The sequence below is a fragment of the Squalius cephalus genome (assembly GCF_949319135.1).
Source record: "Squalius cephalus genome assembly, chromosome: 5".
NCBI lineage: Eukaryota > Metazoa > Chordata > Actinopteri > Cypriniformes > Leuciscidae > Squalius > Squalius cephalus.
In genome coordinates this window covers 11,985,826-12,000,523 of record NC_137126.1, presented here as the reverse complement: position 1 = coordinate 12,000,523, position 14,698 = coordinate 11,985,826, and the positions used below count along the sequence as shown (strand labels likewise).

General features: G+C 37.1%; 1 protein-coding gene across 1 annotated transcript; it reads right to left on the bottom strand.

Moving 5' to 3' along the window:
- Positions 1-7,344: 7,344 nt before the first annotated feature.
- On the bottom strand, positions 7,345-11,099 carry LOC307159283 (uncharacterized protein). Its single transcript, XM_079872541.1, has 2 exons — positions 11,005-11,099; positions 7,345-9,868 (listed from the first exon to the last, which is right to left on the bottom strand). Exon 2 carries the CDS (start codon positions 9,782-9,784, stop codon positions 8,618-8,620), a length of 1,167 nt encoding a protein of 388 aa, XP_079728667.1. The 5' UTR covers positions 9,785-9,868; positions 11,005-11,099; the 3' UTR covers positions 7,345-8,617.
- Between the last annotated feature and the right edge of the window lie 3,599 nt (positions 11,100-14,698).

The window sequence follows — 14,698 nt, the reverse complement described above, 5'->3', positions numbered from 1 at the left end:
CATATGTATCACCATTTTATATGTCCCCATCCCAATTTCAAGATAAATACACTTACCATTGGGGATTTTTTCCGTGTTTTTTTTTTTTCTGCCATCACTTCTTTGGAGGGAAAACAACTTTTGAAACTTATTTTAATTGTCTATTTTTTACCAATTGTATCTGTCAAATTTGATGTGGTCAACCTAGTACATCCACCCTGTTAAGGGAAAATTTTTAAAAAGTTAGTAGACAAATCAGTTTTAAAATTACAATTTTAAAGACCATGCAATCACTGAGTGTGATAGTGATTGCAAAAGTAATTCATGTTTAAAGTTGAAAAAGTGGTGTATTTAAATGTCTTTGGGAATGTTTACATTATTGTTTCCCACCTAAATCCAGTTCAAACTAAAGTAATAATATAACTGGTTGTATGTGAGACATAGGAAATCATCATTCCATCCATTCTTTAACACTTGTCCATTATTTTGTCCATTCTGTTATCACTTTGTCCATGTTAAGCATTGTTGTTGTTTTTTTTGTTGTTGTTTTTTTAACACTAATTTCATAAAATCAGCAACATGCTAATAATTCAGTGAAAATGAAATTATGAGTAGTTTAAAAAGTAAACAAAATGCCTTTTAGGTATTTGTACCTGAAAATGAAAAATGTAAAATGATGTGTTTGTGAGAAAGTATTCATATTTTCTGAAAATGTATTAACTGATATGATTTTAAAGGGACACAAAGGTTTCACTAAGATAATTTACACAGTGCCCATATATTAGAATGTTCCTAGGGTGGGCATTTTTGATCTTCCATTTCATTTATTTTGTTTAATATTGTTACATTTATTTACTCAAGGTTGACCAAAATCATTTTTCAAATGTTTTACATTCCCCTATCATGACAACACAAAATTTTATTTTAAAAACTGAGTTTAATTTTCTACATTTCATGATCCATGGCCAAAAGGCCATCATACCAGGAATGACCGAAACACATGACATTCTACTCGGAGCTGTTCATGTCTTCGGACTCGTAATTATGCGTTTCTATGACAACACTATCAACGCCAAGGTGCATTCACGTAATGTCTTGTTATTACTAGACTGCAACTTTTAAGTCTCGTTAAAGTTCTCGTCCTCATAAAACTAGTAATTACAACTTGTAAACTGGGAATTTTCTGAGAGCTCCAACCTGACAGATAGTGTTGCCAAAAAAAGAAAAGAAGAAGCATAATTCGAGGGGCTGCTGTCTAGCTGTTTGCAGAGCCAGTGGGTGGAGCTTAATGTCCAGCTCTCCCTTTCTGGACCTATTGAGTGCAACTTGAAGGTCCAACCAAACCCTAACCCTATACACATAACACAGGTGTGTCCAAACTTGGTCCTGGCTACGGTCCTGTAGAATTTAGCTCCAACTCACCACAACAAACCCACCGCGAAGTTTCTAGTATGCCTTTTTAGAATTGTTTTTTTTTTTTTAGATTTTTTTTCTTCATAGGAATGGTACGAAACTTGGTAAAGGTTTTGGCACTTGCTGAGGGAACAAAAAAATACAGTTTTAGAGTAAAACATATTTTTGAAATATATTTCATTAATTTTGCACATTTTTCATGACAATAAATGTAAAATTCTGTAACTTTTTTTGACGTTTACTTTTTAAAACTTTTTTCACTTCAGCAATAATCTGCCAAGTGTCATCTTTGAAAAGAGATCAAACTCAGGTCTGTGCTCTAAAGCATTCAAGATTTACGACAGTTTAAGTTGGAAATTTAATTCAGGTCAATGCTCAAAAAATGAATAAATGGATTATAAATACAGCGAAACTATAATTTAGTACCATAAAATCCCCTTAAAAGACAAAATATTAAATAAAAAACATTATCGAACTAAAATATAGTAGGCCTACATTCATTTCATTGAAATAAAAAAAATAAAACATTCAGACATTTTTGACCGACACGCGAAGAGGACCAGAGGGCTAGTAAAACCTTGATTAGCTGGTCCAGGTGTGTATAATTGGGGTTGGAGCTAAAATCTGCAGGACAACGGCCCTCCATTAGCTGGATTGGTCACCCCTGCCATAACCCTATCTCTAATTAGGTCAAACTCCTCCACTCATCCACAGAGGTGGAGCTGGAAAAGCTCCAAGTAGAATGACATGTTGTCATCTCGAAATTATGAGATGTGTTCGACTTGAAGTGGTACTGCATAGACCAACCGGTGTATGACATTAAAGAACCGCAAGAGCGATTAGAGAGCAGACGGCTCTGTATACTTTTGAATTGCTCTCGTGGTACTGTGATGTCAGACACCGATCGGCCTACGCAACGCGGTTACTAAACAGAATCGCATGCGTCTTGCGGAAGAACATTGTAGCTATTTCTCTCTGTTTATGTACATGACGAGTCACGCAGGTACTAGGGCTACTAGTAAAATAGTTTTAGTATTTTAAATAGTGAATAGGCTAGGCCTACTCTAAAATAGTCTGAATATCCTGAGTGATTCAGGATAAAACAAAAACACGGTTCAGAAGATTCATGATATCCTTATAAAATTTTGTACATTTTGAACAAAAAAAAGGTTTAAATAGTGAACCTTTAACATATTTATTTTTATTGCTACAAGGTGAATGTTATTGTTGTTATTGATTTAGAACAGGCTACAGATGGAGGCCATGACGTCAGAAAGATGTTGTGTAAAGTGCCATGACCTTTCTCATTGCTGCTGTCCTGCTCATATATCTTCATAATGTGCTCAGCAGAAATGCTCAATTGAATAGACTGTATACCTTTAATGTCTGCAATTGTCACCTGATTCTATTTGCCATGAGCAGTGGCCTTTTAGAGTATGGCTTGAGGTCACGGTACAGTTTAGAGACGTGCTATTTTCTTTATCTTAAATAACTTGCATGTAAATTCACTTTATACACCGAAAAAGACTTAAGGTTATTGTTCCACAGTGCACTTTTATTTGAGATACAGTGGAATAACATGATTCATTGTAACAGTTGGATCAGGGGTGATTAAACTGTCTGTTTTCTTTCCATTTCTTTCAATATCTTAATGCTAGTATTGCTGTTGGTGCATATAGGCCTTGATTTTTCTAATGGCAGGCAGATTTGTGGTAGTCTGTGAGTTATCAAAGAACATCTTAAATTATATTATTTATTTATTTTTAAATCAGTCTCCTCAAAATGGGCTTATGTAACCATTTTCAAAACACAACCTCTAGATGGCAGTATGGTGCAAAACATGCTTTCAAACCCCTCTCAAGAGAACCACGTGTCAATCTATTAAGTACTTGAGGCCACCATGAGGTACAATCTTAAAGTTAAAATGTATTCTATAGATTATAATACAAGGAATGGAGTAGATACATTCATACATCATGTTACACTTTCATGAACGCAGAGACTCTAGTCTAATGCTTGTTAAAAAAAATATATTTTACATTTTTTCAAACGTGCTGCAGATTTTTTTCTTCACTATAGACTAAATCTTCACTATTAAATGCAAGATGTATTCAGAGGCTGTCGAATGCTATGCCAACATTCGAGTTCATGTCTCCAGTCAGCCCTTTTTGTGCTTTCTCGAATGATGTGACCACATAATTATATAAGATTGCAGTAAAACTGGTTTCTCCTGCCAGAAATGCAAGCAAAGGGACAGTGGGTGGAGTAGCAATGACATCACCGAGTCACCCAGCGTTCAGAATGCATTTAGAGGGAGCAGAAAGGCAAAGAACACTAGAGTTTTTTCAGAGGAAATGAGTTGCTTTTAGGCCGAACTGCTATATTAAGTGCACTGCAAGGCTCTGCACAGTGTGTGACCATTCATGCTTCACACACATTAGCTGTATTTGGCAAGAGCTGTGGCTTTCAGTGCCAAGACGGAAACTTAAAGGAGGAAAAGAAGCAGGCAAGGGTTGAATATGTAGTAATTAAGTATTTCTTCCTCCTTTACCCCCTTTTTCCCACTGCTCTGCTCTGCTTCTTGATTGACTTTTGGCCACTTGGAACAAACTGTTCAAGGAACAGGCAAGGCCTTTGAAGGCTGGAGGCCGTTAGACAGAGCAACTGTATCAACACATTTCTCCTGCTTAGAACAACACAGAACACATGACAGTCAACTATGTTTGCTTTCTCTGGCTAGGTAAACATTTTGCAGTGTACCAGTCTTGCAGAGATCAAACCAGATAACTGTTTAAAAAAACATGCTTTTTTCAAAAGAAGGCACAAGCCATATTACTAATGCTCATACTCAATCTTTCAAAATACTCCTCCGAACTCCCCTTAACTTTGGCGCCTATCTTGGCGTTGCAAGCCACCGGTTACATGTGATGCTGTGACCCGGATGGGAGTGAGGTTTAGGGGGGTGAGTGTAACTTATAGGGCAGTAAGGGTTGTGTGTAAACCTCACTCCTCTGGCCTCAAGAGGTGCGCTAGCGACTGACATTAAAGCTGCGTTCTTTTTAGCACGCCTCCCATGCCAAAGAGACCCTGCTCGGAGTGAGTCGAGTAGGACCAGTTACATTTAAACTGGGGTCTCTGGCATGGGAGGCGGCCTGGCCTCAAGACTAGTGGCCAGAGGAGTAAGGTTTACACGCACAGCTCTTACTGGCCTACATTACACTCACCCCCCTAAACTTCACTCCCATCCGGGTCACGGCACCAAATATAACCGGCCCTATCCGACCCGGGGTCTCCCGCATGGGAGGTGGGCGTGCTAACAAAGATGGTAAGACTGCAGCCTCTAGCGTCATTCGCTAGTGCGCCTCTTGAGGCCAGGGGGGGGGGGGGGGGGGGGGGGTTAGCAGGAGAGGAGATTCTTATATTAATAATACAAAAGATATCTAATTCATTCATTTTGAATGGCTTTTTAGTACAGAATATCAGAAGACATTGTCAGAAGCTAAAAATATGACTGTCATATTCATCATAAAGTGTTAAAGGAAGAGTAAAAAAAAAATTCTGTGTGCCAAGTATCAGCACTCCAGTCATGCTGTTAAAGTAATGATTATAATAAAGTAATGATTATTTACTCATCATCAGCTTTTTGTTATGTGCCACAAAGTGAAAATTATAACCAGTGTACCTTAGTCCACCAAGGCACACAATGATGTCAGGATTTAGAAAACAATAATAATCCTAAAAATATATATTTTTAAGTAGATGTGAGTGTTGCTTAGCTAGAGTTTAAAGTTTAACCTAGACATGGCTTAACCTTGCATGTAGGTGTTCTGTGAGGTTGCTACTGACAAAAGTCAAAAGAGCCCACCTTACTTGTCTTCAGATATGGCTCAGGCTCTTCCTTCAACTATTTTTAATTTTATCATTCACCAGGGGAAAAGTGGAGTAGATCACAACAGCACACCTCTTCTCAACAAGCCGCATGATTTCGGGTATCATTCATGTCTGTACCACAAATAGTGTTGGACAAGGTTTGTTCAAATGCCTAGCCCTAAGTATGAATAACAGCCATAGCGATGCTTGCCTTAGCAAGCACCACTAATTAAATGTTATTTGGGAATGGTGGTAAGGTTGGGCTATCCAATGTCATTTTGTAAACAATAATTTTAATTTAAAATAGGAATGTTTTAATAATATTTGGATTAAATGTTTGAATAACTCCATCCAAATTATATCTTGTTGACAATATCTACAGATTAGAGGATTAGTGTTAATACAGATATTCAACACATTCATAACTGTTATAATGGCTGTTGAACCTTACCAAGATTTTATTTTGAAAACATGAACCAAATCCTTGATTTCATCTGTGTGTGTTGTGAATAAGAGGTCTTAGCACTGTAAACCTTTTGTCACTACCACACAATATTCTGCTTGAGAAATATGGTGATGTCAAACTCTACGCTATAAAAAGTAAAGTAGCCACAAACACATCTGTTATTTGTTGTTTTGGTTGCTTTGCATGCAAGGTGCATGCTAATTACGTTTTCACTTGTTTTTAACAATCTTGATGACCCCGTTCAGATATTCTGTATTTTAGGCCTCCAGGAGGGCAAGGCATCATGCATAAAGTGAACTTGCAAAGCATTAATCAGTTATATATATATATATATATATATATATATATATATATATATATATATATATATATATATATATATATATACAGGTTGATAGATGGGGCAATAATAAAATACTAAAGATTTTTTTTTGGACGCTGTTCACTTTATTGAAACAATTCATTTAATTTAACACAATTGTATCAGGTGTCTTGTTCAGACGTTATTGCTTCAGTCAATGTTTTCCTTTTGAAATTTTCAATCAAGTAGCTCGATCAAAAAGGACACTCAAAAAATGGATTTTGCTGCTTGTTCAATTTATTAAAAAAATTAATCCAACAAATCATTTTGTCATCCAGTTAACTTAATGCATTCGAGTTGAGACTACATGAATGTTTTTATTTGTGTTAAAGTAGCATTATAGATACTGGGAACAGTATTTTCATCATGCTTTGCATGGGACTGGATAGGGAATGTAAATGTTGAAATAATGTTATTTTATGCATTTATTTTAGCAAGATTTGTTAATGTTTAATGTTCTATTTTGTTGGTATTTGAAATAGTTAATGTTACATTGGTGTTTTAGGGTAGCCATCAAGTAAAAAGTAACTTTTAGGCCAATTCCTTGCACTGTTATGTGTCGTCAGCACACATGAAAATGAAGGAGTTAAAATTAAACAATCCAAAATACTCAGGAGATCACAGGAATACACATATGATAAATGTAAACCACAGTCAGAATATATAAACAAGAACTGACAAAGAACAACTGAAACACAGGGCTATAGATACAGGGGTAGAACAAACAATAGCATAATCAGTAACCAAGGAAACCAAAACTAAATGGGGAAACCGGAACTAAAGGAACTGGAACAGAACTTCAAAATAAAAGATGACAGAACAGAATCATAACATACACCTTGAGTACATGTGAGTGTTCACTTAATAGTTTTCTTATAATATTTATAATATCAATAATTATTTTAAGCTTAATTGCATTATTCTTTTCATATATTTGTATTCATTATATTCATATTTTTGCATTGTTTTCTTAAGTCTAAAAATATCTGTCAATATTTGTATTTATTTTGTAAAGATTTTTGGGAACTGCACCACACGTAATTTTATTTTTAATATTCATGAAAGCCTGCAGATGTAGAGGAAATTATATAATTTTCTGGTTCATGTTTTTTTTTTTTTTTTCTTCTTTCGTTCTGCATGTTTCTTCTTGTTGATTATGATACATGAATTTGTTGGTTGCACCAGATGACATTGACTTGCTGGAAACTTTGACTTGCTGTTTTTCAAGTATTAATAAATATTGAGGCAGGGTTTTCCTTTCAAGATTTGTTTAATATGAATGGCATTATTATTACACATTTTAATGTTTTTTTTTCTTCATTATGATACCAGGACAGTTGTATCACAATTTTTGTTACTCAATATTAATTTGCAAACTAAAAACACACTCATCATAGAAGAGGTATATTCAAACCACATTCACAGTATGAATTGCATTTTTGCTAAATTGCATGTGAAAAAAAAAAGTAACTGATTCAGGGTTATATCATTGACCCAGATATCTTATTCGGTCAGCTGTTTCAGATACTTGCTGTCTTCTCAGTGGAAAGTTATGATCAATGTGTTCTCAGAAGTCATAGGGTTCAGAAGAAACCCCTAACTTTAAGTATAAGATCAATGATAACTGATATGCTTGTCTTAGCATGCACCACTAAATAAATTGGTAAACTCCCACAATCCACCTTTAGTCGAGATTAGCAGATGATCCATGGAACCAACAGCACACCACATTACAGCTGCCAGTGTTTGCTGTCAAATGTTATGTAATTATTTGCTCATTGAGTTTCATCCACTTTCGACAATTTGTCCTCCAGTAATGTTAACACCGCCGTGGTCACCATGAAGAGTTATGCTCTTAAGTGGCTGAAGACCAGAATCAGTCTTGCCTGTGGGACTGAGAACACTGAGAATTGTTTGCTTACCAGTCATGTTGACATTTGCATTGACAAATGAGAAATAAAGAGCAAAAGCAAATCAATTAGGAAAGTTTTTCATCTATGTCAAGGTTTTCTGATAATGTAACCTCATATTGCTACATTTCAAGTGTAAGAACTGGATCAAACTATTTCAACACACAAATGCACACACGTACAAAGGTTGTGATGTTACTTTTCACTGATAAATAATGCCATTCTGCCATTGGATTGGCATAATTTATAGAAAATAAATCTCCATCCAAAGGTCCTTTCACAGACCAAGATTGATAATTATAACAAACTATTATTTATTATTTTATTTATTATAAGCGTACACTTCATTTCTGTCGTCAGACACTTTAAATGCTCTAGCTTTTAAGGTCAGTGGATTCTGATGGGCTGTCAAAGTTTTTACATTCAGCTGGAAAGAAAAGTTCTAGCAATATCTTTCCTCTGTGTTGGCATTGTTTATAACTGTGATGTGTTCTTCACTATTCTAGAACAATTATTAAAACTTTATAGTTATTGTTATTTTTATCATCCTTGGTATGAACTAAGTCTTGGTGATACTATTTAGGCTCAAAGCTTGTATTTCCATGAGTTACTGATAAACTAACTGTTTATGAAATAAATAAAATTAAGTAAGAACCAAACTGAATTGTTGGCATCAATTATATAACTGTTCAGATGACTTTTCTTTTCTAGTACATTTGCTCTCAGTCGTGGTGGGATAAGTTTTTTTGTATGGATGTATTTTTGTGTTAACCATTTGATGGCGGCGGGCATCTTGTCCGGAGACACTGGCTCGGCGGAGGCCATCTTGTCTGGAGACACTGGCTCGGCGGCGGCCATCTTGTCCGGAGACACTGGCTCGGCGGCGGCCATCTTGTCCGGTGACACTGGCTCGGCGGGGGCCATCTTGTCTGGAGACACTGGCTCGGCGGTGGCCATCTTGTACGGAGACGCTGGCTCGTCGGCAGACATGGCATGAAGAGACTCAGACTTGGCAGGCATGACGTGGAGAGATGTGACGTGAAGTTCTGGCTCGGCAGGACTGACGTGAACAGTCTCTTGCTCGGCAGGACTGATGTGAACAGTCTCTGGCTCGGCAGACGTGACGTGAACAGTCTCTGACTCGGCAGAAGTGACGTGAACAGTCTCTGACTCGGCAGAAGTGACGTGAACAGTCTCTGGATCGACAGAAGTGACGTGAACAGTCTTTGGCTCGACAGAAGTGACGTGAACAGTCTCTGACTCGGCAGAAGTGACGTGAACAGTCTCTGACTCGGCAGAAGTGACGTGAACAGTCTCTGACTCGACAGAAGTGACGTGAACAGTCTTTGGCTCGACAGAAGTGACGTGAACAGTCTCTGACTCGGCAGAAGTGACGTGAACAGTCTCTGACTCGACAGAAGTGACGTGAACAGTCTCTGGCTCGACAGAAGTGACGTGAACAGTCTCTGGCTCGACAGAAGTGACGGGACGAGGTTGTGGAATGAGGGCTAATGTGGGAGTACCACGTTTCTCCTCCATGATCCCCACAGCATAGACAGAACTACTCAGTTGCAGGGCCAAATAAATATAAAATTCTAAAGTCCATTGGGGATTGTGCAGTGGCATAGCTGACCCGAGTGGCTCTGATAGTCCCCCTCTAAAAAAAATCATGAGGCACAGAGAGTCCATACAAGTGGCATTTGCCAGATTGATAAAGTCTCTTAAGTACTCCTCGATAGGTCGATCTCCTTGACGGAGACACATTATCTGTGCTGCTGGATTCATGGTTGGTCTCGCTGCTGGATCTTGATGTGGCGAAGTTTTCTGTCACGAAATTGCTCCGAGACACAAAGGTAGATCCAAATGCAGCTTTTATTTAAGGGCAATCCAAAGGCGTAATCCAAAGTACAGGCAAAGTCAAACGCAGGCAGTCCGTAAAAACAAACAAACAAACAAACAAACAAACAAACAAACAAACAAACAAACAAACAAACCAGGCAGGGGTCAGCGGCAAAAGAGTAATCCAGGGAACAGGGCAAGAAATCCGAAAAACCAAGAGACATGAAACCAGGGAGAATGCTCAGAAATGCAGTGTGACACAAACAAAACTTCGCAATGGTTGAATGAATGAACAAGGAATAAATAGGCTGAAACTAACAAGGTGATGAGATACAGGTGAATGAGATACAGGTGAATACAATCAGTGATGATGAGTCCGGGCAGTGAGTTATGGGAAATGTAGTCTGTGAGCGAACAAAATAGTCTGGTGTGGAGTGCCCTCTGGTGGCTCTCATGGGCACTCCAGCTGGTGACCGTTACAATATGTCTATGGGGTGTTTTTAATATGCTTTAAGACAAACCATGTGCAAATTCATAAGTCAGCACCATTTCTGAGCATTTTCTCCTTAAAACTGCAGTGAACAAAGACAGTCTCAAAATCGCGGTTTGAAATCGCTGATGTTTCTGACGTCACAAACTATATGTATCTAATCATCAACAAGTGGATCTGTGAGCTGGTGTGAGTGAGTGGGGGCGGGGCTAATTTGCATATTCATAGAACCGCAAATACTAAATGAGGCAAAGGTGTTGAGTTACATTCAAGCTATTTTAAGGCATTTTCTTTTCAAGGAAAAAAACATTTAAATAAGTAATTTTAGTGAGCAAATTTGAGTTTTAAGGGATGTACTAACAGTTAAATGTTTTACACTGTACTTATATTTTAAAAATACCAGCATGTTATTACATCTGTAATTAATTTATGTAATAACATCACACTGTTGACCCTACCCCTACACCTTAACCTCTTAAACCTAACTATATCACAAAATCTGTCCCAAACCTTAACCGAATCCCACCTCAGTAGCAGCAAGTCATTTGCAATTCAACATGAACACAATACATTGTACCTAATAATTTTGGTTGTAAGAACATAGTAGTTAAAGACATCCAATATAAAGTGGGACCAAATATTTTATCTATATAGTGCAGTTTTAAACCTGGCTTACCTCTTACAAAAGTTTGTAGACCTTGATCATGACCTGACAATCAAAGGAGAAACTTGAATCTTGACCAAGGTCTTGACTTTTTTCTCGTGCATTGCACTGTAGAACTCATACTGGTGGAGGATGTGGTGGATGACGCATTTGAGCATAACAGCATAAGGTATGCCAACCTTGCAGCTAACATGGTGATAAGGTAAAAATGAAAGATGTGGCCAGTGTCTGTGGGACAAAAGTGAAGATTATACCAGACCATACTTTGGTTGGTTGATCATAGGTAGCTAAACTGGTTTTTGGAATGTGCTTTTTTGTTTGATCCTTGTCCAGCTTTGTCTACCAGCTCTAACCAGCTTGACCAAAATCTACCAGAAGCTTTAGGACATGCAAGCCAGCTTGTATGGTCAAAAGTGGTCAATCTGGTTTTGATTGACAAGCATTCTAAATTCTAATCTCACCCTTTGCAGCAGCAAGATCTGGATCCAAATGAAGATCAAAAACATAATTACATCTCCAAAAGTGTTTATCAGCAGCAATTACCAGGCCACTTTAATTTAAAGTGAAGTCCATATGTAACCTTCATGTGTTCGCTAACACATTACATAATTAAAGTCTAAATGCAACATCTATGTGCTAGGATTTAAGACTTCTAGCTCCAATTATAGTAAAAATGAGCAATAAAACACACAGCACTTGAAACACTTCCAATTACTAGTGTTGCTAGATTACATGAAATGTGTGAAGTTCATGTATAACATATCAATGATCTTAAATGTTTTTTCCATGTTATGGTGTCATTACTCATAGACATTTTGATTTATCCCCCTTAATGGCTTTCATGTAATCATAGCAGAGTTATGGTGCTGTTCATTTAGATAATTGCTCTCGTCAAATTTATGGATTCATTTGTTTCTCTCACACATTGTTTCACAAAAGTGAAGCAATTTGCAAAGCGCATGTTAACAGGATTGATTAAGGTTAGAAACCTCTACATGAAGGTAAATAACTTCATGACATTTAAAGTCATGCATGTTGTGTAAGGTCAGCAAAGTTTGAATCTTGGGCTTTTCTCATCTACACTTTCAAAGCAAATGATGATATAGGCCTAAGGCTTGTGGTTTCAGACATATGCCCTTTGTTTGGTGCACAAATGAGCTGCAGTTCATTACAATGTAAAGAACAAAGAATACATTATATATATATAGTTTATGTGATATTTTGGGTTGGGTCAGTTATAGCAACATCCATCCACTAAGCAGTTCTACAACCAATTAAAACCAGCCAGAACAACTGGAAATCAAAGCTGTAATAACCACTCAGAAGAAATATGCTAAAAAAAAATTCAATGTCTTAGAAACGGCATACCATGGCAACCACCAACAACACCTTAGCAATACCTTGGTGAGCATCAGTGACTTTTTCTTCAGAAAATATAAAATATAACACACTGGATGCTTAAAACCATTATGTCACTGCTGAATGGTTACCCAATAAAATGGGAATTTCAACTTTACTCTGACAAGCGCCATGACATCATCAGTGGGCCAGTCTGGGTAATAGGGCACTGGGATTAAAACGCTATTGCATTGAGTTTATTTTGGGACTTCCAATGGATATAAAAAAAAAAAAAAAAAAAAAAAAAGGATTGGAGTGCAATTAATCCACCAGAACTCTTAGTGCTAAGGGCCTCAAAAGCCTGCTGCTGTGACAGCTCATATTCTCAGATCTCCATCTGGGAATGGTAGACTTCTGCTAAACATAGATTTGACATCCTATCTGATGAGAAGATTTGCTGTTTTAGGTGTGCTCGACAAATATACTGGCAAGCTGAATGGAAATCTTTAAAAGGGTCATGAACTGGATTTTGTCTCTGAACTCTGATGTCCACTTATAATAATATTATCAAGACTTTTACTTAAAAAAAAAAAAGAAATAAGCAATTTTCTATCCTGTTTTGAACCCTCTCTTTCGACACTACGTTTTGATTTCGTGCCGCATTCAAGACTTGGAAATGAACGTCCACTGCTATGATTAGGTAACAGTTTTGCATATTAAAATAATTTTCAATGTTCCCGTCATTGTTTGGAAAACTTCAGATGTTGAAAAATATCTTGTTACATTGTTGAAACACAATGCAAAACATTTATGCAGTTTTGCTTGGTTGTGGTGAATAAAGTTTAAGTACTCGGAGTTACCACAGTTGTAATTGACAAAGGATGACTTACGGTGTTTTGAGCAAACGGAATTATGAATGAATGTACCATTGTTTGTCACACTGTTGTTCTTATAGGCTATTTATAGTTCATCCTTTTCAATAAAGTGAAAAACGTAGGCTATACATTGTCATTTGCAGTGTCGTGTTTTAAATAAAATGAAACGTGTTGTAATGTTTTACTGATGACAAAATAGAAGATGTTGCTCACTGAAGCTTTGATTCAGGATTGCAGCGAATGGCTTCGATCAAAACAATAACAAAAGCAGATTTCCCTTCCAGTCGGTCATGTTTTACATACGTCAGAGCTGAACTGACGAATTTGGATCCAAATTCGTCGGTTCAGTTCTGACGTACGTATCCGTTCCCTCCTTCAGGTAACGAGGGTTACATATGTAACCAAGACATTCTCAACGTGCTTTCTTCCGTATCCAATCATCCAATGCATTAACCCCATAAGCAAAGGAAAGAACGGCAAATCACAACTATCACATCAATTCAGTTTGACTACGGTGCTACAGTAAAAATACTCAGAACATATCAAACGATCTGTATCAGACAAAGCAATAGTGACAAATTATACAAATGAGACTGTCGGATCCAATGTAGTTGTCATTACATCATCTTTTATATTCATTCTCTCTGAAAAGCGTGTGTCGAACTGTATCTTGTTTAAAAACAAATCCGCAGGAAAATGAAGCAACAAACAAAGTGTTCTACTGATTCAATCTAACTGGAACATCATTAAAAATAAAGTTCATGTCGGCATCGATAGCTTTGTGGGCAAGTGTGCTGACATATAGCGCCGTTGTGCTTCAGGCGACCCAAGTTCGAGTCCCGGCTCGTGGACTTTTCCCGATGGTGTAGAAGTAGGCATTGATCTTCATCTGCAGAGGCTGTCTTTTGTTGCACTATGACGTGATAATGTGAAAATCCGAAACGAGTCATTTCCTGAGCTTGGTTTCAATAAAAGGTAATTTTGGACTAATGAGGAACTTCTGTGTTCTGAAACTTACAGGATATTTTTATAGTACAATGACCTCTTATGTCGGTTTCTCAATTCATGACCCCTCTAAGAACAGAGTGTTCTGCCTGCTGAAGTGTTTTAGATATTTGATGGGGAGAAGGAGGTATCTAAAAATAAGCTAATAGGCGATGACTGTAAAAGTTGATCTTCAAGTTACATCTTATTAATTAGAATACACAAACTGAATTTGGACTACAGAGACAAAGTTCCAAGCAAAGTGAATTTATATGTATTATTTATGCATCACTTGTAGGAACAAAGGAGATCAGGTCACCTTGAAAATGAACATAGCGATTGACTGCACTATATTTTGATGATAAATATCTTAATTGATGTGAAGAGCCTTTCCTGTGTCAAAGACCCTTCTCTGGCATACTTAAAAGTTTTGGTGCAACAATCATGTAAACCGTTCATATTCAGATTACTCACTTTTAACAGAAATGTTTACATTTACATGTATTCTT